Source organism: Nestor notabilis, unplaced genomic scaffold, assembly GCF_000696875.1.
Source record: "Nestor notabilis isolate BGI_N333 unplaced genomic scaffold, ASM69687v1 scaffold24504, whole genome shotgun sequence".
NCBI lineage: Eukaryota > Metazoa > Chordata > Aves > Psittaciformes > Psittacidae > Nestor > Nestor notabilis.
In genome coordinates this window covers 44,071-69,087 of record NW_009924668.1, presented here as the reverse complement: position 1 = coordinate 69,087, position 25,017 = coordinate 44,071, and the positions used below count along the sequence as shown (strand labels likewise).

The window sequence follows — 25,017 nt, the reverse complement described above, 5'->3', positions numbered from 1 at the left end:
CTTCTGCAGTTAAGAACGAATTAGCCTTCATCCTTCAGTGATTTGGAGCACTGAGGACCCCTTTGCTCAGCTCAGGCCAGGGCTGCTACCACCAGCGCAGCCTCCTGCACACTGGGACCCCACTCTCCTCCATGTGCCCACCCGTTGCTGCTGTCACATCACCTGCCCCAGGTCTGCCTGCGGAACCTTCCCAGACATGATGTCGCTGGGCTCTGGTGTCGCGGTGACCTGAGAACATTTTTTGATGGCCATCTAGGGGTCCTCAACCCACCTTTTCTGATCCCTTGTGTCAGAAGATGGTGGAGGCAGCTGGTGAGAGGGCTGGGAAAATACCCAGAAAATGTGATTTATGTTGAGGCAGGAAGAGCTGGGTCCGTGCTTTAGTCTTTAGTCACAGAGGGGAATAGATTCCCAAGAGATATAGTGAAGCTTAGGAATGGGTAAAGCCCTGGAGGGGTGTTTTCTTGGGGTAGTTTTGTGCTGGCCCGAGGGTGAGGTGTGTGTGCATGGGCAGGCTGGAGAGGACAGTCTAATAATAGCTATTTACTCATTCAGTTGCCTGTGATGTGAAGAAGCCTGGACAGGCACCCAGTGGCGTGTGACAGAGCCCTCCAGAATGAGCGGAGGGGGTTTAAGGGAATGACGTCCTTGCCGGAGGCAGTAAGGTTTCAGGTCTGGCAGCTTTCCATGCCGGCCTCTCCAGTCCCCCCGCTCGCTGCCCGTCAGTGCACTCCACCGGTGCTGGCACCTCTCTTGCAAGTCCCCCCTCTCCCTTTCACTCCCTGTGGGTGGCATCTTTAACTTGACTGCACCCCCTGCCATCTTCTGGCAATCAATTTTTCAGAGACAATCCGTGACGTTCCCGACCCCCCTCCTTTCTCTCTCCTCCTTCCCCTCTCTCTCTCCCTCCCGCTGACTTGTTATTATGTACTGCAGCTGCCCGGAGGATTTTAAATAGACCCATAATCGCACAGCAGCTCCTCTTGGAAGTTTAAATATAACCTCCTTGCTAATCTCGTGTGTGGCAGCAGCATGGCACCTAGGGAAGGGAGGAATGGACAAGCACTAACCCATGGCTTTACATCAGGGCTGGGAGGGCCTGGGATTTTCTTTTTAGTGAAATGCTCAGGAAATTGCCTTATTTCGTTTAACCAGAACAGCTCTGAGGCTGTTGCGAGGTGCCAAACTGAGAAGTCTTGCAGCACAAAATGATTTTCTTAGTTACTATTACAGACACACAGCACGAGGGAAGGCTGCCCTGCAGCAACGCTGCTGTTTCCCCTGGTTTTGGGCCAGTCTCTTACCCTTGCCCCAGGAAAAACTTCCTGGGAGGCAGTGGGCAGCTCAGGCCTCCTCCACCCTTTGCCTTTCTTCAGGAAGGTAGCAGTTGCAAATGTCATGCTGAAGAAGATGGATAGGGACCTAGGCAGAGATCCTGCAGATCACAAATTATTTTATGGTAACAGGCTGATTTCAGTCTCATTTCTAGCTCTCCAAATAACTAATTCACCTCTCAGACAGGAGTACGGTTTGCTGAACATCACAGTTCAGTGACACTACAGAAAAGACCACAATTAATAATGAATTTTCCCAAATGACCTGTTCTAAAAGGGCAAATCTAGCGCTCATGAGCCCATTAAATGCGGAGAGACGCTTTCAAACAGTACCTGTTGCCTGTTGCTTTAGGCGAATAGGATCCCTACTCTTCCTGCATCCTGAATGCAGCCATCTTCTCATACAGAGAGATGAGGGATGTGCATGAGGATCACAACTAGTTCTTGTGCTGTTGTTGGAGGGAGGATGTAGCTGGCTCTTCAGGGATGTGGGCTGTATTTCCTCCAGTCTGCTGACGTGGTTCCTACCGAGAAGTTTGGTGCACATGGACACCAGGAAGGTTGATTCCCTACTTTATTTATTTCCTCTGTAAAAAAACCTGGGGACACTGTCACTTAATTTGTTTTGAGCAGTGCTATAGGAAACCTAAGTAGTATTACCTGAGTACCCAGAACAAAAAATAGTACTATTGATGCTAAATTAGCCATCCATTTTAATAATCCAGCCATAGTAATTGCTAGAGCTGGGGGACTAATTCACAACACATAATTTATTCAGTGAATTTAGTTTCTTTTTCTGCTTATGGAGTATCAATTGTGTGGATCATAATTTCCTCAAATTTATTTGAATTTATTCAGTGAACTTCTTGGAAAATATTTACTCTATGGATTGATACAGGCTGCATTACTTAATTATAGTTGGTCAGAGGGATCTATTCGGTATTGTTTCTATTCCCTTGTTGAATGAGCACACAAGCACTTCTGGCTTGAATACTTGCATATGAACAGGGAAGATGTACGCTTCTGCAAGTTTTTGCACATTTCCATACATGAATATGGAGATGAAACTCCTGTACGGGAGCATTGACAGCAAACAAACACAGACAAGCCAGGTCTATGTAATTTTGCATAAAAAATGTGAATGAGTATTTTTAAAAGGCCTAAATTACCAGGGCAAAAGTCTAATTTTGCAGCAAAGTAACCTGGCCCTGGGTAAATGGCATCTTGAATAGCAATAATGGCATGTTGAATCAGAACCTAATAATTTACCTCTTTACTTCTTTCTGCTGCTCAGTACAATGATTTCCTGTAGTAATATAGTCCCTAGCTTGGATATATTGTATGAAAACAGTTCTCCTTTTTTTTTAACTGTCTGTATTCATGTGACACTCTCTGTAAATGTGCTTGTGTCCTGCAATAGGTAGTGATTCTCTGAGTGGGAAACCTGATTGTCTCTCTTCCCTTAGTTATCCACCCCTAACCTGTCTCCATTGCTCCCTTCTCCCACATCAGATATGAGATGAAGTGTAGTGTGGCTAATCTGAAGCTTTCTAAACCACAGAATTGTAAATGTTCCCAAATGTCGGGTTCTGATTTATGGTGTAGGAGTGTGAGGGATCATGTTCATGAGGACATTTGTGCACACTTGGGAGTAATGTAATCAACGGAGTAGAACAGAGAACAAGCACGAAGAAATGGACAGTTTTGAGACTACAATATAGAAAGAAGGTGAAATGCACTTGTGTGAAGTTCAGGGGCATGCAGATAGGCACATCTGCAGTGCCTGGTTTGGAGCCACATGTTGGAACCCACACTAGATCTGAAAGACTTGAGCAGCAGAAATTGTTTAGAGAGTGTGGCACTAACATATTTCTATTTCTTCTGGCTGGTCTGGGTGCCTTTGCACAGTCTGCTGACCTGTATGAGAAGATTCTTTGTTACTCCTACTAATCGATCCTAAAAACAATGGGATTATCAGGTAGAAGCAAATGAAAAAGAGAAAAAGTGGGAGTATTATTTACTGATGTGATGACTGAGCCTTCGACATGAGACATCAGCATAAGAGGCAATTATGTTCCTAGGTGCCAGGCAGGATATTCCCTGCCAAGGCAGGGAAGTATCAGTATCATTGTAACAGGCTCTAGTGTAATTTCCTCTGTGTACAATTCTGTGTATAATTCCAGTTATCCCGATTAAAGCAAAATGGAGTCAGAAAAGTATCTGGTTGGTAGTGAGAGAGAAGAACACATTTTACAAGAGGAAACTTACTTAACCTGGCAAAATGCAGGCTGAGAGAACATAAAAGGCTGCCCTCCATTAAAATAAGAGTGAGGGGAAAATACTGTGACAGTAGGAGAGCTCTTCAAGGTAAAGAGGAACTAGGTATTAACTGGCCAGGAATGGGCGTCAGTCATCAGAAAGCCATCAGTACAGCAAGGTTCTGCCCCAGCTTCTAAACTGCACAGGGAAAGCAAGAAACCTAATTACTGTTCAGTGAGAGCATGATGGGTTCTTGAAAAGACTAATATGGAGAAACTGTCTGGGAGACCAGGGCTGGGACATCCCTTCCAGACTGCTGTTCCTTAATTACATCAAACCCCATGTAGGCACTCTGTTCTTCAGGATTAAAAGGACCTTAATTCAGTTTAGTTCAATTTTCTTCCGAGGGTTGCTTTAATCTGGAAGAACTGTGTCCATTCAAGGCTAATGTGATTTAATGAATTCATGCTAAACTCACAACTTTAGTTAATTTGGATTAATTTTCCCAGTCATTCCTCAGCAGACAACCCTTAAGACATGTAGTAGAAATGGCCAAGAAATCATGAGCACTTCAGTCCTGCTTGTGGTTCAGTTCTAAGGTGGCAGGTAGATTTTCTGAGTGCAGAAGGCCTGAAGAAACACCCGGCCATGTCCTACATGCCTTTCCCTGGGGAGCTGCTGAGAAGGGTGTGTGCTGCCAGACCCAGTGTCTTCTTGTGTTTCACTACCCTACCACGGGGACCGACGTATTAGTACTGTCTCACGGAAAGGTGGGCTGCATGGGACAACCTGTCCGGAAAGGTGGACTTGGCTTTGGTTGCAAGTGGCATTTGGCAGTAGATCCAGGGGAGTGCTGGCTGCTTGGCTGTGTACTAAGGAGCTACCTGCGTGGGGGAAAAAATACCTCCTTTTAATTCTGTGAACTGCACTCAGTTGTTTAGCATTGCCAGCTTCCAGGAAAGAAAAGGCATTTATTTGTAATGCTGTTGTAAGGGGGTTACAGCTTGACTGTGACGGGTAGTGTTATTTCTGTTACCGCTATTAGTGCGCATCATTAGTTGCCTGTTTTCTGGATGTTGCATCATGAGTGGGAAATCTGCGAGCCCCAATCTGCTGGGCTTTGGAAGCTGTGTAAAGGGGTCACTGCAGGCCCTGGCAGTGGCTGGGAGCAGCGGGAGGATTTAGGGGTGCAGAGCGTGGCTGCCATTGCTGCACAGGAAGGGACCGTTCTGCTGCGGCTCTGCACGTTGCTATGGAAACAAAGCTGGATCCTTAATCGGGATGTGCGTGTATGTGGACGAGAACCCACCGTCTGCTGCCCTTTTGGCCTCACCTCCTTCTGCCCCAGCGCCAGCATGGTCATGGCTGCCCTGCACCCGGCAGCTGGGAGGGAAGCTGATGTGTAGGGACCATGTGGGGTTGTAGAAGTGTCCAAGGTGGGCTTGGGAGAAAAGATTTAAGGTTCTAGGATTCTATGTTCCCTGGGCCCTGGGGAAGAGAGAACAATCTGTGCCGAGGCAGTGAGGGTAAAGGGAGCCAGAGGAGCAGGCAGCAATCGTAAATATCCCTTGGCAGCTGTGGTGGGAAGGATGAGTGAGACTGAGGAGGTCATGGCTGCATGGCACGTTGTGCAGACCCTCAGGCAGCACCCAGCAGGCTAGCTCTAGGAGTGGTACAATTGTGTCATCACAGATTTATCTCAGGGGCTGTACTGAAATCACTCTTCAGCTTCAGGGATCCAAGCTAGTACTTCTGCAAGGTGTTGCTGTGCCTCGTGGACTTACTAGGGAATCCAGGTTAACTCTGGCATCTCTGATACGGGGCTGTGGCATTACACCATCCAGACATGGTTCTGAGAGGCCTGGAGGTGTGAGGAGGCTGTTGGTGGGAGGTTGAAGTAATCATACAATGTACTTAAAACAAGCTTATGCAGATATGGGTGAGCAAAGCGATCTCATCTGTTGTACTCCATCTGCATTGAGTAAATTAACTGAGAAAAAAAGTTGCTAAGTGAAAATCTTTTAATCTTTCAGTTGTAATACCTAGCTCATTCAATACCTGGAGGGGAGCACTTCAGGGAAAATCTAGGAACTGTAGCAAAAGCTCTTGGCACTTTGGGAGGCAATAATCCCCCTTCTGAGTCCATAAAGACTGCAAGATGCTATTAAATTCTGAGGATGTGTTTTGGTGGAAGCTGCAGGATGAAAGGTGTTGCCTACTTACAGTCCTGAAAAATAATCTACCAGGACTCAACAGGAATGGAACCAGTTTATGTCTACTGTCCACATCCCAGCAGGAGGGATTATGACTACCTCGCTTAAAGTCCTTCTGCCACTTCCATTTGAAATGCTGTTCATTTTTAGTTCAGACTATAAACTGTTGAGCAACGCCTGTTGAGTTAAAATGTTGCTGTCAGTGTGCCTGGAGGACTGAGGGCTTCCTTTGTCGAAGTCCAAGGCTTCGACACACAGACTTCGCACAATAGACCTTGTGTAAGGAAGTAAACTGCCCTGTTTAGAGGAGCCCTGCGAAGGGTTGAGTCCAAGGCCAGGAGGGCCTGTGTGGTTAATCTCTGCTGAAACAGACATGCTGGTGCTTATGGAGTGAAGTGAAATTCTTCCGGGGACCCAACAATTTTGTTGTTGCATAGCAATGAAATACAGAAATTATCAATGGGCTGCACAAAGTCCCTCACAGCAGACAGCTGAACGGGAACTCATGGCCCTCAGAAAGCTCCCTGTAAAAAAGGAAATTTAGGATCCTCATCCCTTTATATGTGGAGGGAATATGTACATTTTTGAATGCATACATTTCCTTTCTTGCGTATCCTAAAGCTACATGATAGAGAGATTCCATGGGAAGGAAGGCCAGTGAGGGATATCTGTAAATGCCATGTTTTGCCACTGTTGAACACGCAAGGAGCCTGACCACGTTCTCACTTTCACCTAGAGAGTACGGTGTGACTTCAAAGTTAGTGGGATTAGTGTGATGAGTGAAAGGAGATCTTCTATCTGCCCTTAAAAGTTACTGGGTAACATAACAAGAGCAGCTGGATACCAGATGAGCTGTAGAGCACTGGGTTGCTACCTTCCATGCAGTGTGCTTCATTCACCAAACATGCCCACTCTGCAGGGCTGCATGCCTTGAAGAGCACCGATGCCAAGATGATGATCTGCTCCTACACAGTGCAGATGGATGCGTAGTGTAGGAATGTACACATCCTGCATCCACTGAGATAATTAAAAGGTTGAGCTTTTTGCACTAGCCACCAGACTTGAAGGAAAGGTTTTTCAGCTCAGTGCTTCTCAGGAGGCAGATGTTCAGAAGTTTTGCATGAAAAGGAGAAAACGCAATTCTTCCTAGAAAGAAAAAAAAAGTATCTTGAAGCTAGATGACCAGAGCAATGACTTTGCCTTAGCTTCCAGAATTGCTTAGCTGCACCCTGAAATAAACCTTTCCGTGGCTATTCCCTTCCCACAAGTATTCTTTCTTCTGACCTGCTGAAAGGAAAGATGGGGTTGTGGGTTTTTTTTGTTTTGTTTTGGTTTTTTTTAATAGCCTAGATCCTCTGGGTGTATATTAATAGATGACTACTTGCCTCCATGCAAGATGAGTCCTGAAGGACTGTATTTGTTAGGAAGAACAAAGTCTGTTAAAACTTCATCTTCAATGCTTTCCCCCACAATTTGAAGGCATGCAAGCTCTTTTACTCTGGGCTGTGGCCAGGGCTGTGTAATGAAGCACCCTGGGTCACCCTTGGCTTCTCTCTGAGAGCACTAACAAGAGGTTTAGTTAGATCTGAACACGTGTGGTGATGTAGACATTTATTGTCAGTAAGGCTGGATTGCACCATCACCTCATTTCCTAGAGATCGTTGTTGGATGCTAATTCATTTGAGGTGTTGCCAGCCTGAGCTGGAGTGGAACTGGTATACTGGAGATGAGGCAATTTGCCTATCTTGAGCCATCCTGCATGTAGAGTTGCCTATGTACACGTGCCCCTGTGTATGTGTATGTATGTATGAATGTGTGTATACACACACACATGTCCAACTGCATCCACTTGAAGCACCTGGAGGTAACTGTGTGCAGGAAGGCAGAAAATAACGAGACTGGTACAAAGTGGAAGGAAAAGACAAAACATCACAGCCAATGCTGCTTCCCTTGCAGGAGGTGCAGTGCTGGACATGGCTTTTTCTTTCCCCTCTTATATAGTTATTTGTTCCATATTTTGTCATGGGCTCTGACCAGGCAATGTTCAGATTGAATAGCTCGTTTCTCCCCAGCTTGCCACAGCTCCTGCTGATGCTTCCATCTACTTCCCACTCCCCCGTTGTGCTGAAGTGTGTGGTTAAGAAAGAGGACAGACAATGGGAGATGCAGGAAAACAAGATGCATTGGCTTTGCCTTTGAGTCACTTGAAGAGCTATTTCTAAACCTTACATGCTTCACCCTGGCTTTTATTCTCTTAGATGTTTTTGTTACTCTTATTATTAATGGCCAGCAGAGGCAAATTCTTTTGCTGCTCCATCAATCCCTTTCTCTGCTGTGCTGATCCTCAACAGAAATCTCACTGCCTCATGTCTCTGTGTGATCTTGAAAAAGAGATGACAGTTCAGTCCCAGCCTCAGGTTTTGTTTAAAAAAGTATAAAGCCTAATATAGATAGAAAAATATGAATTCAGGTACAAAAAGAGCATCTTATTTATAATGCTGCTGCTTTAAAGTTATGTCAAGGGCATATTGAATATATGGGTGGCACTTTTTATTGATGTGCAGATAAGTATAGAAAAAAAGTTAATTCAATTATGTGTGCTCCAGCACAGAGTTAAGATGACTAGAAATGGAGTCGTTTACTTTCATTGCCCAAGCAAAAAGAAGTTCAGAACTGAAACTCACAGCACCCTTATTGCAAAGTCAGAGGGACTGATTTCCTCTCTCAAACTCTCTTCATCAAACCCTAAGGAGTGTGAACATTCATGTTTTTAGATCATGGAAATGGATGTAACGGTCCTTACAGCACCAATCTCTGTAGCAACCATGAATGTGAAGTGTTTCAGGAACTGTAAGGAAGATTGCAAGCTCTATCTCTGTAAGTCTCCTATAGCCCAGTCTTTTACCAAGAAAAATTTCCAATTCATTGGAGTTCAGAAGTGGCTTTTTCTTGAATAGGAAGTTTGCTACGATTTGTGCTTCAGACTCATAGCAGTAAACAGGCATGGCAAATGGCTGTTAATCATCAGGGCAAAGAAAAGGAACCGAAGAGTTATGATCCCAATACAAAATAATAGAAAGCAATAATTCAGCTGGTCTGGTTTTGGCAGAACATCCTGCAAATGTTTGGATGGGCTTGTGTGTGTGCAGGGAACTTAATATATTTATGAGTGCTTTTGTCTGTAAAGCTGTAGGAAACCTCCTGTTTTCTGAGACTTAATAGATGGGAACTCAAAAAGAACATCTGAGGAGGGAGCTACTTTCCTTTCTAATATCTGTGTAAATAACTCCACGGTCTCAACATTTCCACAGTGGGGAAGAGGAGAATCAATAATTGTGTAAAACTTTGTGAATCAATTAGATGAGCAAGACAGGCATGACAGCAGCTTCCAGACAGAAGCACTACTCACTGGTTGATTAGGAAGGAGAGCTGTGTAGAGAGAAGGTGGATGCTGCCATGCTTTCATCCATCCTGGAGCACAACTTGCTGAGGCCAAAGCCATCTCTGATGGGGATCAGGTCTTCAAGCATGACAAATCAGGCTGCATATTGAAATCCTTCTTGCTTGTTCCAGACAAGGACTCCTGTAAAACTCTTCAGTGATACAGTCGCTTTCCAAAGCAGGGGCTGAATCCAGAGTCCAGGTTCAGGAATCCACCTCTGTTTCCTCTCCTCAGGCTTAGCAAATTCCCAACTAGATCTGAAACCAGGAGTGTCACCAAGGTGGTGCAGGCTGGGGTTTGAACTAGTGACAGGGCAGCTTTACTGGACATGAGCTGGAGTTTCCACAGTGCTAATGCACAGATGCCTTAGGGCCAGTTCATGGTTTCTGTGCCTCCTGTTACCTGGTACAACTATACATGTCATGTGCTAATGAGGCAGCTGCTTGCCAGCAGCATGTCCAAACAGAAATGGAAAACATGCAACAGGGTACTCTTTCTTCATTTTATGCCCACACTATTTTATAGTACCTTGGCAGCATAAGGGAGGTGGTAAAATCCCTCTTAAAACGCACCACACATTGCTGCCTTCTCACCTGGTTCACAGCAAGGCTTCAACATTGCTGTTATCCCAGCCCATGCTGTAAAACACAGGTTGGAGTGAGCTGGGGTGAGCCAGGTTTGGGAGAGCTCAGGGCAGGGAGGAGGTGTACTCTGAGCAAGCAGCACATCCTTTTCAGTGGGATCGGATCTGATCTGGAGGGTGCGGTGAAGGGCAGTGTAGATCTTCATGGTCTCATAAAGCTGTGAGTATGAAAGGGCTGACTGTACTCCCAGGCTCAGAATGACAAAAGGTGGGCTCACTTCTTTCTGAGTTTTGGGGCAACCTCACAGCAGGAAGTGACCTGGGATAACTGAATAACCCTAGCTGTATTTGTGGGACTGAACCCTCAGGTTAAGAGCAGTGCCTAAACATAGGGGAACAAAGACAGCACATATACACTCCACACCTTTCTCTCACAACAGAGGAAAACAGCTCCAAGGAGTATGGAGGCAGTCAGGAACCAGCTCCAAAGAAGGAAGCCTGGGTGGGCTGGTTGAGGGCAAATCTTGACTTGCCTCCTGCTTGCCCCTAGTTACCTGGTACAAGAATTCCAGTAGGCTGTTAAACCCCTCCTCTTCCTGAGCATCTTTGCAGGCCCAGCAGGCTGCCAGGTGATGAGTTCCTCTCTGGGGTGTGGGTAGTGATGTGCAGCCCAGTATTCTCAGCCCCAGCACTGGTGGGCTGTGGTGTACCCTGTGTAGCACTGCAGGGAGCAATGGTGGCCCTTCCTGCTGGCTGTGGTGGGGAGCGTATGGCCATGGCTGCATTATGTGTGCATGGTTGCCAGGGAAACTCCGCTTCTGAAGTGGGACCAAAGCGATGGGAGCTGGACCTTTTTTCATCTCTTTTTTAGCTTTTTTTTTTCTACTCAGAGCATCATTTTGACCCCTTAGAAAAGAAGCAGCCAAATACGGGGCAATGGCAAATCTGGAGTCTGAAGCAGTTGGATATGGGGCAATGGGAAATCCTGAGTCTGTGAGCTGAGTAGGTTCTCAGCTCTTTGTTTCGTCTCCTTGCTGGAGAGCTCTCCCATTTTAAGTGTTTCAGACCGTTTTAGTGTTTGGGGTTTTTATAATTTCTTTTTTCTTTCTTTTGAGTAAGAGAATTGCCATTTACTGCTGTGCGGAATGGGTGAGGCTGGAGCCTTTTATTGCTCCTTGCCTTACGAAAAGTGGAGGGCACATCTACACAGGCTTTGCTTCAGCTGCTTACTCACTTGCACTCTGAGGCAAGCCAGATGTCATTCAAAGGGTATGTAATCTATTATCAATGCTTTGAAAATTACCTAAACTGGTTAATAAGGCCAGCCTCTAAGAAAAGATTAAGTCTTGGCACAATATTATCTTAAATTGGCTACTCTGCTTCAGCTGTGGTCTGGCCAGCTCAGAGCGCAGGCACTGCTAACTTCGCTCTGTTCATAAAGGCTAAGTAGACATTGGAATGGTCAGGACTGCGGGTGCCATGTGTTAGGACATAGAGCAACACTTTTGCCTGCAGAAGATAATTACTTAAATAAGCAATGCAGAATTTGGAAGAAAAGGGGTATTACTACTTCACAAGACGAATGGAGAACGGAGGCCCTCAGAGACACACTTTGACCTGTCCACAGCTGGGCCATAGTGAGAGGAGATTTTCAGCTCCTGAGAGGCTCAGGGAGTGTTAGATGCAGTGCTGGACTTCCAGGGCTTATTTAAATAGACTCTGTGAAACTTTTGAAGTTCAGTTCATAATAAGATTTGGTCACAATAAGAGACCAAAGGCATACTTGATGAAATGAAAGAGCAGTTAATTTAAAAATCATAAAAAGAAATAGTATTTCACCCTGGATAGTTGATTGGAGAAATTTATTCAATGACATCTTGCCAAATACTGTGACTGGACTTTTTAAGAGTGTTGGATAGTTTTATGGCTGCTGTTGATTAATATGGCTATACCAAAGACGTCTCATTCAGCTTACAGTCAAAATTCAGTCTTTAGTCTGGAAGGTAAGAGAGCCAGAAAAGAAGTCCCAGGCAAAAACCATGATGTAATTGAATGTATGAGTAATGGGATGGTCTGAGTTTCCTCTACCTGTTCTGGGCTGGCAATGTCAAGATACTAAGCCAGCCTAGGGCACCTGTTGGAGGTGGGACAGGGAAGCTAGGGCTGTCCAAATTGCCTGCATGGTATAACATGGCACCTGGTGGGCAGCATCTACCCAGAGTGACCAATGGTTTAATCCACCGATATAAGCTCATCAGACAAGGAACCACACATATATAGAGGTGAAAATGGAAATGCAACAAGCCCGCTGTGAAAACTGTTTATCCTGGCAGCTTGCTAACTGCCATTTCCCCTCTGTGGAAAAGTGTTGGCATCCATATGTGATGCTCTGAGAAGCTGGTATGGCACACCAGCATATACTAGCCTGCTTTGATCAGTGATTGTGTATAAAATTTACAAATGGTGAACTCTCTCCTTAGCCAAAAGACTTCTGAGGTTTCTCTCTGAATTGTATGTCAGTCAATGGCCCTGAGTATATTTGGCTCTTTCATCTTTTTTTGTTAACTGCATGTGGTATGGAGTGAAACAATCCTAAGATCAAGATTACAGAATCCAGGGTATCTTGAGTTTCCTCTGTTGCAATATGTTTTGAATGACTGATTTCTGTAGACCTTTAAGTGGAAAGTGGAAATCACTTAGCTGTTTTCAGCCCTTGAGTCATCTTTAATCAGAGACGTTTTTATTGCAGCTCTCAGGAACTCCTTGGTGCTGGAGCACTTAAACAGTTGCCCCTGGGCTAAGGCTCTGCAGCAGATCTGTTTCTACTGTTACAGAGAGATTAAAGTCCGAGCCATGACAGGGATCTGTGTATACGATGATGCGTGTGTCTATAGTTAATGTCATTATACATGTGAATCTTGCCACATTTGTTGCTGTTTACTGGGTAACAAAATTGAGCTATACTAGCAACTCTAGATTCCTTATCACAATTATTCTCTGTAGCCACCAGGGATCGTGGCTTCCAGACACAATCTGGAGAATCAACCATTTTCCTCATTGCTACGACTACCTTTTTTGGGCACTTGTATGCCCTGCCTAGCAGGGACCAGAAGAAGAGTGACATGCTCTCCTGGAAGAGAGGGCTTTTATAGACCTCCACTAATTTATCAGCCTATATCCTGCCCGCCGTTCCGTCAGTGGGGACACTGAACTGGGTCTCTCCCTTTCACTCATCCACCAATTTCTGTAATCACTTCTCTCTAACCATCTATGAGCTACGTATCCTTCTGTCAAACAAGGCCAGTGTGTTCAGTAGTTAGGAGAACAAGGGAGGGAACTGATAAATGATAGGATTATGTAAACCACATTTCTGCAGCTAATGAATTTGAACTTCCCACTGACGACACGTTCCCAGGGTAGCTTGGAGGATTTTCACCAAGAATGATCCACTCATCAGTGAATCAGAGCACTGGGAAAGGATTGCAGGAGGTCACTGCTCCATCTGCTGTGCAAGCCAAAATCAGTAATAACCCAGGTAACCTGTTCTAGTAAGACAGGAAAGTTTTGAAATCCTACTAGATAGTATCAACTAGGCAGAGTCGTTAAGAAATTACACAGTCCAGTGAGCTCCAACCTTACTTTGAGTAGGTTTTGCTGTCAATATGTGTATTTGTGGAAATGTGAGCATGTATGTGTGTGAGATGCAGAAATGTGTTGTTCTAGATGCCAACCCCACCACAAGAACATTGTGCTAGGGCTGTGGTGTTACTGTGTTCTCATAGTCCCTACTGCAAGCACTCAGGGAACGGACTCACACAGGACGATACAGCATGTAATATTAAAAACAGAGTTTTATTGTGTTGAGTTGTTGAAAGCTAAATAAATTAAATGTGGGGAGAAAAAACAAACAGACAGAAGATCCTGACTTCAGTTTAGCCTGAGGCAGTGATGCATTTGCGGTAAGAATAAACAGGAGTAAATGAACACTTAAGCAACAAAGATCCTGATTTCCTGTCAGATCTGTTATAACAAACGGGACTCAGAAATATAGAAAATTTAATTATAAGACTTCGAACTGTTGCAGCATTTTCCATCATGGCCAATAAAACTCCCAGTGAATCAGGTATCCCACCAGCACCGTAACAAATAAGTGCACAGTGGTGTCTCAATTTTGAAGAAAAGAAATACATACGTGAGGAAATTAAGGTCCATGTTTTCCCAGAAGTTATTTGGCACTTTCTCACTCCTTTTTGCCCCCACAAAATGTGTGGTAGGCAGGACTGAAATCTAAATGAGAGGCATCCCTATATGATTTGTCTGTATGTCATAGAGGAATTTTGCAAATCAAGACAGTATTAAAGACACAATAACAGCTTTTCTTCTCAATTAGGAAAATTAGAAGAGGACTTTGGAAAATGATAGTGGCTTCAGTTCTTAGGATCTTATAGGATCCCCTTTACAAGCTGGAAAGGAAAGGAAAGCCAGATACCAGTTTTTAAATTATGGCTGCACAGGAAGCTTAGTGAAGCAGCAAATGGGGTTAGATATACTCATGTTCCCAAAAGCCTAATAAAGGGGCTACTCCCAGAGCAGCACTTACTGTATTTCTCCTGCACTTGTGAAGATGGAGCAGCTTCGTCTGTTTCGCAAAAACATGGTTTGTTTCTCCAAATGCAGGAAGCAAACACATGCTCTTGACTTGCTCCTCACTCAAATTCCTTGTGCATAGCTTGACCTGACCCCTGTGGAGTCTGGCACTTGCACTGGAGCTAAAGGAACTTGCCACCAGTAGCAAGGAACTGTTCGTGGCTCAGCTACTGAGCATGGTGCACCAGAACAGAGTACATTCAGATAGGCTGCACAGAGGAAATGTAACGTGCTGATCTCCTCACTTCCCAAGTGAGCAGTTACACTGTGCCTAAGTGGAAGTCTCTCTAGTTCCCCAAGATGACTGGACCACTGCCACTGTTTCGGGGTATCTTCCATTCCTCTGCTTTAGGAATACTCACTAGACTGCCCAATGCAGAGCAGTTTAGCTCTGGATTGTAAGATGATGTTTGTAAAGCAGTAATTGCTTTTGCTTGCCTGGGGAATCCAGAGAGGCTGTTAGGAAGGAACTTGTGAGAAAAACACTCCAAGGACCTCTCCTACCACATCTGAGGTAAATGGTTCATTAAATGGCAGTGATTGGTTTCAAACGGTGCAGCTGTAGGAGGACTCCTCAGAGAGTCACCTGCAGCCTTGCCAAGGGTTTGCATCTTGGGTGAGGTATCTGCTAGACCTGGCCTTTGTGCAGTCTCTGTATGGACCTGTCTGTCCCTTGAGGGGCAGAAGGCACCAGACATCTTAGAAGTGGTGGCAATAATACTTGCTTGGTCTCTTAACTTTGTGCCACCCTCTGCAAACCCTCTTCCATCCACCAAAGAAGTCACCAGCTACCAGTTCCCAAGAGGAGGCTTCACAGTGAGTGCTTTTGCACCTTCCCCAAGTGTAATGTAGCCTCCTTATCGGAGGGGTTAAACGTGCAGGAGGAGGAGGCAATACTTGTCCCAGCAGCAGTAAACTCGGAGCAGATTTTCTGTAGGAAGCCATCTGTCAGCTGGGGAGTGGTGCTGTGTCAATTGATCAGCTCCACCTCCAGCTCAGCTCTGCAAACTACAGATCCCTGACCTTGCAGGGTGACAGTGGGGGAGTACTAGGATCTCTGGAGGCATTGAGATCCTGTAATGGAGCCTTTACTCTTTCAGACTGGGTGGGGGATGCCCCGCAGCATCTTGCTGTCTCTTGCAGCAGTTAGCAATGGAAAGCCTGAGCTTGCAGGTGAAAGAGCTGTAGGAGAAAGACAAGCTTTTTGCAGTAGCCAGGGGATTGTGTTACACCTGGATGATGTGCAATGTAAGGGACTTCTGCTTTAAACTCAACCTATCCCAAACTTAAATCTGTCTCCCAGTGGCAATGTTGAACCATGTTTTGGCTGTTCCAAGGTGAAAAGGGGAGGTGGAGAGCATGGAATTTCTGCAGGAAAAAACCAGAAGCCTGTAAGGTTCTGTAAAAAACGTTAATGTCTGGGGGGGCCCTAAAATATTCCTTTTTTTTGGTTTAGACTGTAATAAAGCTATAATGATTCTACGGGGTATATGTAAAATGCCCTTAGATCTATCTCCTAATTAAAAAGCTTTCACTGTAACACCATGATGAAGTCAAATTCCTGCTCTGTCCGGTAGCCCTGTGGTTCTCTAAGTTCAGCTCCTCTTTTCCCCTGACTTCTAATCAGGTGTGGTTAAAAATAAGGAAGGAAACTGTGGCTGTCATGCATTTTTATTAGTTTGCTTTTTGTCCCCCAAAAGTCAATAACTGAAATTTCTATCCAGCTCAATCAGCAATTCTCCTGATTTATTATGAGGGACACTTTCTTCTACGGTTTTGTCCATTCTTCCTCCCTCACCCCTCTCTTTTCTGAGTGCTGAGTTGGTTAAGGAATGAAGAACATTTGGCTACACCCAAGTATTGGGGTGATCAAGTGCCAAGAGACATTGGCAAGCCAAAAGCTTGACTGGCTTACACCTCCTTACTGCTCTCATTTTGAATAGAAGTTGTCTCTTCTTGCTTCTTCTTTAATAAAAACTCAAGCAGTTGCTCAAGAGCAATTATTATATGCACAGCCAAATGGTCTGTGGTGTTTGATTTAAGGAGGGGTGCTTACATTTCTCAGTGGAGAGGAATTGTTTATCTGGATTGTCATAAAGCTATCTGTTTGGTGTATTGATTTTTGATGTTCTGATACTCTCTGCTTAGTGAGGAGCTCCAGATTTTCTCCCCGAGTCTTGGGGCTGATTTCAACAATTGGGCTGTGCACTCGTGTGGAATGAGCTGTCAGTGGACACCTTACTGGAGCATTTGACCCTGTTTAAAATCACAGGGAGGGCAATACCTCATGCACCTCGCGCCTCCCTCACACTTGCCTACTAACTCCTGTGTGTGTGTTTGTATGTTGCCTTGAAATACTAGTGGATTTATCATATCCCATCCCCTATTTGTCACTGAGAAAAGGACCTAGAATTTTTTCGGCTGAGACTTCAAGATACTAGGTGTTAAAAGTTCCTGTAATTCAATAGCCAGGTCCTTCAACAATTAGACTTTCTGGTAGAAACTGGAAATTTACAGGCAATTCAGAGGTTCTTATGCATGAGTATAGAAATGCTTTTGTGGAAATTAATATAAAAATAAATACTAGTCATCAGTGTCTTGCCTTTTCATGTTACATTAAGGCTGAGTCTTCACACTCGAGCATTCAGTTTGCTACAAGTGGCTTTCAAAGGTACAGTGGAGGGTATTGGAGATGCTTGTTCAGGCTTTCTTCAAATTCTGATACATGTCATGAGAATAGTTTAATCTTTCCTCTGCCTTCCCTGATTTCCTCCTTAGGCTTCAAAGACAAAAAGAATTTTTCTCTTATTGGAAGAGTAAGTTCTCTTCCTGAGCAGTTCTGGGAGAACAGGCTGAATTCCAGTCATAGAAAGTGTGAGCTATTTTCCACAGGTTGAGGGGCTCAGTTGCTGCTTCTGATTTTTTAAGGTATCTCTAATTGTTGCTGCCTTCTTTTCCTTTTTCTTTGTGTGTATGTTTTTTATTTTTTTTTCAGTGAGCAAAGAACAGCCCTAAGAGTACTTTCACAAGCAGGTGGTGAGCTGTGTGGAAGAAGTGAGCAGAGTTTAATCACCAGACCTCATAGGAGAAATATGAGGATCTAGGAGCAAGGACTCTTTCATATAGGACGTGACTCATGGGGAGTTCAGGGAAGACCAGCAAACAGCTTAAGGCTGCATGCAGGATCAGAGCTTTTTTTTTTCCCCTGGAGTTACTGAGCTATGGTATTTTGCCAGTAGAGAAAATGGCTATAGGTAATCAAAACCATGGCTAAAGAAGAGATGGATGGATGGATGGATGGATGGATAATTGACTGACATCCTTGCTGAAAAGCAGGTTTACCTGCCAGGCTGTAGGAAAATGAATTCGGTAGAGAACTATTCTAAACATGAGTATCTTGAGGCATTTGCACAATGAGTTTCCCCAGGTCCAGAACTCCTGACTGCCTGCTTTTGAATCTCTGGTTCAGCTTTTCTGGCTTATTGAAAAGAAGGCAGGGCTGCTATCTCATTCCTGAAAGTAGTGATTGAATTTGGAAGACTTTCTTATTGTAATGGGAATCTCTCTCAGAGAGACAGATTTCATTCTGCCCTTTTTGTTTGTTTGTGATCTAATCTTATTCTACAGAAGTCAGTGGGAGAGAGCGTATAGGCAAATGCTTTTTCCATTCCTTTCCATCACGAACTGGGCAAAAGCAAGGATTTGGATTTTACTGGATCTCTCACAAATTTAAAGCCTGGTATCTTGTGAAATTCCAGGATGAAAAAGGCTTACAGTATACCATTGGAGAGCTGAGACCTGTACAAAATTTCCTTGGAGTCTTGGAGGTTATAAAATGGTACAAGTTCTGGTTCTGGCAAAGATGAACATGGTATGGTAGAAGGGTATGAAAAAAATACCAAGAGAAATACCGAGCTGACATTTCTCTAAAACATGGTATAAACAAAACCCATAATAGTTCAGAATTTTATTTTTTCCATTTTAGTATGTTTTATGTTGTTCTGAGATGGAGCCTTCACAGTTGCAGCACTCTGTGCTACTGCTTGCTTTGAGAGAAGCTTGCAGTGGAGATTTTTGGAGCTATTTGTGTCTCATGGTTTTGCCTACTCTACTACTTCAATCTGGATACTCAAACTGGAATGACCATCCCAAACTGAAGCAGTATCAAAGCTGCTGTGTACCCTGTTTATACTACATATAAAGTTATGATAATCTGGGGATTAAAACTCTTAATTTCTGCAGCCATGGAATATTTTGTACGTATTCTCTTTTTCTCTCCTCACTTGTGTACCACTTGTTCCCTGTCTGTTAGAATCATGCCTAACATTTGAAACCTTTAAGTAATTTTGGCAACCTGCCTTTAAAAATAAAGTAAGGACAGCTGGTCATAAAAAGGCTTTTACTTCCTTCCCACTTGCTTCACTTAAATTTTAAAATTTTAAAAGAAGAATCCTTAAGCTCTGGCCAAGACTTGAAGTGTAAGATTCTGATTGCATGCCTCCCCCTCCACACTCAATGGGTTGACTAGGAATGCTGTTTATTTCCTTTGACCTATTCTTGTTTTCTTTTTCTCTCTCTTCCTCTCTTTGACTTCCTATCTAGGATGAGTCATCCATGTTCTTCCAGTTTGGTCCATCAATAGAACAGCAAGCCTCTGTCATGCTCAACATCATGGAAGAATATGACTGGTACATCTTCTCCATTGTCACTACTTACTTCCCTGGTTATCAGGACTTTGTGAACAAGATCCGCAGTACCATTGAGCACAGCTTTGTGGGTTGGGAATTGGAGGAGGTCCTCCTGTTGGACATGTCCCTGGACGATGGGGACTCAAAGATCCAGAACCAGCTCAAGAAGCTCCAAAGCCCTGTTATCCTCCTCTACTGCACAAAGGAAGAGGCTACCTACATTTTTGAGGTAGCCAACTCTGTGGGTCTGACAGGCTATGGTTACACGTGGATCGTGCCCAGCCTGGTGGCAGGGGATACAGACACAGTGCCATCCGAGTTCCCCACTGGGCTCATCTCTGTCTCATATGATGAATGGGACTATGGTCTTCCTGCCAGAGTGAGGGATGGAATAGCCATAATCACCACGGCTGCTTCTGATATGCTGTCTGAACACAGCTTCATCCCTGAGCCCAAGAGCAGCTGTTACAACACCCAGGAGAAAAGGATTTACCAGTCCAACATGCTCAACAGGTAAGGGAAAGGGCTGGGCCAGCCTTACAAAAGAGGGGTCAGAGAGGACCTCTGAGACCAGAATAATTCTGCTAGGCCCTGTGGTGCTTCAGGGCAGTGGGTGATGTTGGCCAGAACCTGGCAACGGGAGGTGTGCTGATGGTGGAACTTGCGCTGCTATGTGCCATGAGTAGCAGTACTGTTACCCTCTTAGAAAGTCTCTATGCAACACAGGGGGCAAGCCAGCATGAGGAAAAGGAACAATGAAGGCTTAGTGCAAAGATCGAGTGTCCCCCTTGAGGCACAAAATTGTGCTTTTCTAACAGTCAGTGGTGAACTTCTTGGAGCGTCTTTGCATGAACGGGTCTTTAACTCTCAGGTGGGTTCTTGCTGCAAGCACTGAGGATGTTTGTATGGAAATCCAGTAGGCACCAGGTTCTGTTGCAGGCATCAGCCCTATGTAAACAGGCATGTAACTCACCTGGAATAGTTTTATGGCACCTGTTGTCTGAGCACCAAGTGTCCTTCTGCTGTCCATTAGCTCTGAATTACAGAAGAGAATGAAGTGCAGAGAGGTGCAGAGAACTAAAGCTGCAAAAAGAGTAAAAGTCAGTAACTCTGCCTCTCTCCTGCATTATACTGGAAGCCTTTAAAACCCTTGGGTGTCTTAAGGATCCAGTTTACTTCAAAAAGGAGTACTTGTGCTATCACCCTGTTCATTGGCACCTTGTTGTCCATTGTCTGCTGGGTGTTTTGGGTCCCATTCTCTCTTGTGCACGTTATACATAGAGCCTAGGTGCCTCCATCAGAATGGCAAGTTTTTCTAGATGGAAAAGGATATTTTAAAATAGGGAAAACCTATTTGAATAACCATCTTCTTTTAATCCAGATTCAGGTTTTCTGGAGAAACAGTGCTAAGACACCTATTTAAGGTCATAGAGGAGGCCTGTGGTGGAACAACCTCTAGAACAGCACTCTGATTACTAGATCTTCCTTTTTCTCTCAGCTGGAGTTTTAGTGTGTCACTAAGCAACCCAGATAATTAGACATGGGATCTGCAATTAGCCAGATGTCCCCTGACCTGCTCAGCTGTTATTCTCCAATGTTCTACATATAAAATCCTTGGGCAGGTTGGTGCCTTTGTGGTAGGACAAGGTCAATCCAGGCAGTAGCCATCAGGAGAGGTGGCCACACAGAGCTCAGCATCTTTGTTCATTTGTCATGATGAATCATGGAACAGTGGAAATGTGATGGATCAGTTTGCGTGCTGAGGCTCCTCACTGTCAGCTGTATAGGCAGATACAGGGACTGCTAGACAAGAAAGCAGATTTTGCTTTGCCTGGAAGTTGGGGACTGAAAGAAAAGTCTATTCTTTGAGCCATTTTATTATCCATAATGTTATCAGCTGTCTTTATGATCCATTTGGCATATAACAGGTCTTATTGCCTTTACTTCCCTATCCCCATACTACCTTTTTGCTGACTGCGAGCCTTGGAACTACTAAAGGTGCCCAAAGCTTTATTGGTTTCCTTCCAGCTAGGCTTAGGGGTAAGGGTTGTTTTCTGCTTCTCTTTTGACTCATCCCTGGAATGATTAAGCAGGGAAAATATACTTAATATATACAAAGTTATCAGAAGTAGCATTAAGGCAGGCTGTTGTTCTACCTATCCAAATGAATAAGGTGTTGTGTTTTTTTGGGGGGAGAGCTGTACTGTGTCTTTTCAGCAGTTGTGTAAAAGCCAAAATGTTGTGCCCTGCTATGAGATGCAGTGTTCTGCAGAGACCTTTTGCTAATTAGTTCTCTTGACACTGTATTAGCCTGTGCACAGCATCATACCCATATAGCTACGCTGCTGCAAGGACCCCACGTAACCTCTCTGCATAGCACTTCTTTGCATTGTATAAAAGTTGCCAGCTCAGAGACTCTTGAGTCTCCAGATATGACAGTACTGTTATGTATGTGTAGATATGCCCTGAAGCCTGGACACCCCACATGAAAGCAGTTCTTGTCACTTTTGAAGATATTAGCTTTCTTCTCACCTCCATAGCCCAAATCATGCTGTTCCTTCTCCCTTGTCTGCTTTGGGTACAGCTTTCACAGGAATGACTGCAGATACATGTAGATATACCCAGCTTAGTTTGGGTACTGACATCAGTCTCGCTGAGAAACAGAGTCAATTAGTCCATGCCAAGCTCTGTTCTGCCACTGCCTACATTGCTGCAGGCACCTGGGCTAGCTCAGAAATAATTACACTGTTTTGCAGTTGCTTCTCTGACCACATTGCAAATATTCACTTTGCCTTGTACAGCGCTGGCTTGTGCTCAGTTCCCCCTACCCCCCCCCGATGTTTCCACCCTCTCTGCTTCTGAGTGAGATGGTTAAGAAGTTTGACTTCAGTGAGTTGGGTGCTTAGTTTTCTGTTTAAGTGAAATTACTTTCAGGTACCTTTTGATGTATAAAACTAATGGTGTCCAAAATAAGCTATTGCTTTTACAAATCCAAAGGTTCAATAGAAATACGAGAGCTTCATGCTGAGTCTCACAGCCTGGAGTCTGTGTAGGAGGAAAGGTAGAGGAGAGAGAGGGACAGGATGTGGAAAGAAGCAGACATGAAGATACGAGTTCACCTCACTGAACCAAAACCCACAGAGATAAATGGCTGTAATCTGTGTTCATACCTTCAAGTCCCATTGCACTCAGTGGAATGTATGATGTGCTAAGCTTTAAACCTTTCCTGATATACTCTGTTTATCTGAGGTTTTTAAACCGCTCCTGAAATGCTTTGTCTATCTGGGGTACTACAGATTCTGCAGACCTGGATGCTTCATGCTTTCTCTAACCCCTTCCACCTACTAAGACCCCACAGCACTTGTGCATTGTGTGCACCAGGTAGCAGCAATACCTGCACGTCTGGGACATTGTGTCGCTCGCTTTGGACTGGGCTGAAGGTTCTAGAAAACTAATTTTAGTCTTGCCCTGAACCCGGCAATACTATATTCAGCCATCTGCAACTTACAGTTCCCCCTCCGCATGCCTACACAGAATAGAGAAATATATGTATGTGGGTTTGATGTCTGGGAGACTGCAAAGTGTATGTGACCTCAGATAATACATCACCACGTAGCTGGTGCTTCAGAAACTCTTGAAGCTAATCCAAAGTGGTCCAATTTGCTTCAAATCCATAGCTGGGAGGCAGTGTGGTAAAGGAATTTTCCCATTCTTCCGAGAGTGACACGTCCAACTGAAAAAATGTGTAATTTAGTTCAGCTGGGGCACATTATACATTAAGACTGTGAATTAGTCATTTCCCAAGATCTGCCTTTGAACTCTGACCATGTCTTCCTTCTTCCTTTTTCCTTTTTTTTCTCCCTTCTCTTTCTGAAAGTGCAGTAGTTCTGAATGCAGCTAAAATTGAATGGTCTTGCTCAGCGTGGTCTCAGTTGGTGGTTGATCTGGGTGTATAATGGAGGAACTGAACTGAAAGGTGCTCAGATTTAGAAAGAAAGCTCAGTTTCTCCTTGTCTTTCCCCCTTCTTACACTGACACTTGTTCGCTTTTGCAAGAGCTGTGCAAACAAAGTTTTGTTTGAAGTATGGCTGCAAGCACATAAAGAAACAAGACAGACTGTTATCTAAATGCCATTTCTTGCCAATGTAGGTGTTTGGTCTGAATCTTGTTGTATTAATAATGGTCTCATAGCAACTGTTTCTTGTCTGTCTTGAAACTTGTTATCCTTTGTGTTAGGCTGGAACTGCAGAAGCATGATCACGACCATGAGCCCACTGGTGGCATAACTCCACTAACTAATAGGAAAATAATACTCTAAAGAAGGTTTTTTCTACAAGAAGTATTGGTTTTCTTTTTGAATGAGTTTTCCCCTAGTGAGGGATTTATTTGTATTTATGTTGATAATAGGCTTAGGTGATCATTTGGAGTCCATATATTTAAATGCTGTTTTCCAGTTCAGTTACACTCTTTAGTTATTTGTTTTGACTGTAGTAATTACCTGTTCATTTATTTCTTCATTGTCCCAGAAGAAATGGGATTTGAATATTCCAGTCTACCAAATTTACAGTTACCTCAATGGCCAGTCTTCTCCTGGGCACGCAGGAGACCACTGCGCTCTCTGCTGTCTTCTAGTGGATGAGATTACAAAGGTTGGGAAGGAGTTTCTAACAGTTTTCCTCTGGAGAAATGCTCAAATGTGGAGTTCTTCCTTCTTGGCCCTTCAAAGGAGAGTTGCTAACATAGGCATTCTGCAGAGCTCATCTATTCTTGCTTCACCATGGCTGCTGAGGAGTGAGTGGGCAGAGGTGGATGTGTTTATAGGCAGCCTTCTGCTTATTTCATTATTTTAATTGATGGGACAGATTTCCTTGAGCTCGGGATTGGTGCTTCTCATTACATTTTAGAAATGAGAAGAAATAACTAAATGACAGGAGCATTCTTGGGAGTGGAATTCAGGGATGAGTCATGAGAAAAGAACATGATTTCTGGCACATCTTTGAGGAATAGAAGCTCACCATTTTGTATGGATATTACAGACATGGGGCTACATAAGCTGTATTTTTATTATAGCCTTCAATGAGACCTGGGTTCTTCCTGCTGGTTGTCATGGCTGCTTGTGAATGCTGGGCCATAACTACTAGTTTGTTGTTGTAGGGTTACTAATGAGTTCTCTACTGATTGGCTTTAATAGTCTCTCATTTAACACCACGCTGCACACACCAGATTTCATTTTAATAAAAAGTGCAGTGGAGCATTTGCTTTGGAATGAAAATACAAATGTGGAATTATACTAAAGAAATACTTTAAGAGGGGAACAAAGATAGTTTCAGTTCTGCATCTCAGATTCCTCACATGTGAAAACAGCTGGAAAGTTAGCTTGGTGCATTGTTTAGACTTGATACTTCCACTTTGGGGGAAATACTAACTTTCATCTGGAGCTTTCCACGCCAGCCGGTTAAGAAATGCAGAAGAGCCCTTAATAAGTGGTTGGAAACTACTTTCCTTTGAACACTCAGGGCAAACTTTGTTCTCCTGTGGCCACATTGCCCTACTGGAAACTAGGAGCTGCTGCGCCTTACACAGCTGAACCGTGAGTCAGTGAGCAGAGAAAGTACTTGCAATAAGGATTGTACAAGTATATTGCTTCCCTGGAGACTCAAGACCATAGGGGCTATATGTGTCCCTGGAAATGTGCAGTGCCCCTTCAGGTGCCACCCTGATAGCTGGAAGCAGCACTGTGCCCGCAGCATCCTAGACCTGCTTTCCCCAGGTCAGTGCAATGGACAGCACCCGGGCAGCACCTTTCCTTGTTTCCCAGGCTTCTCCCAATCCACTCTCCTGCACTCTCCTC

General features: G+C 44.3%; 1 protein-coding gene across 1 annotated transcript in view; it reads left to right on the top strand.

Annotated features, from left to right (window-relative positions):
* Positions 1–25,017, top strand: part of LOC104404321 (glutamate receptor ionotropic, NMDA 2B-like) — a gene marked incomplete at its 3' end in the record, with an annotated part of 90,610 nt that overhangs the window by 29,748 nt on the left and 35,845 nt on the right. Inside the window, exon 2 of the mRNA XM_010012721.1 lies at positions 19,081–19,679. Within this exon, the coding sequence (XP_010011023.1) occupies positions 19,081–19,679 (599 nt within the window). The remainder of the gene's footprint in view (positions 1–19,080; positions 19,680–25,017) is intronic.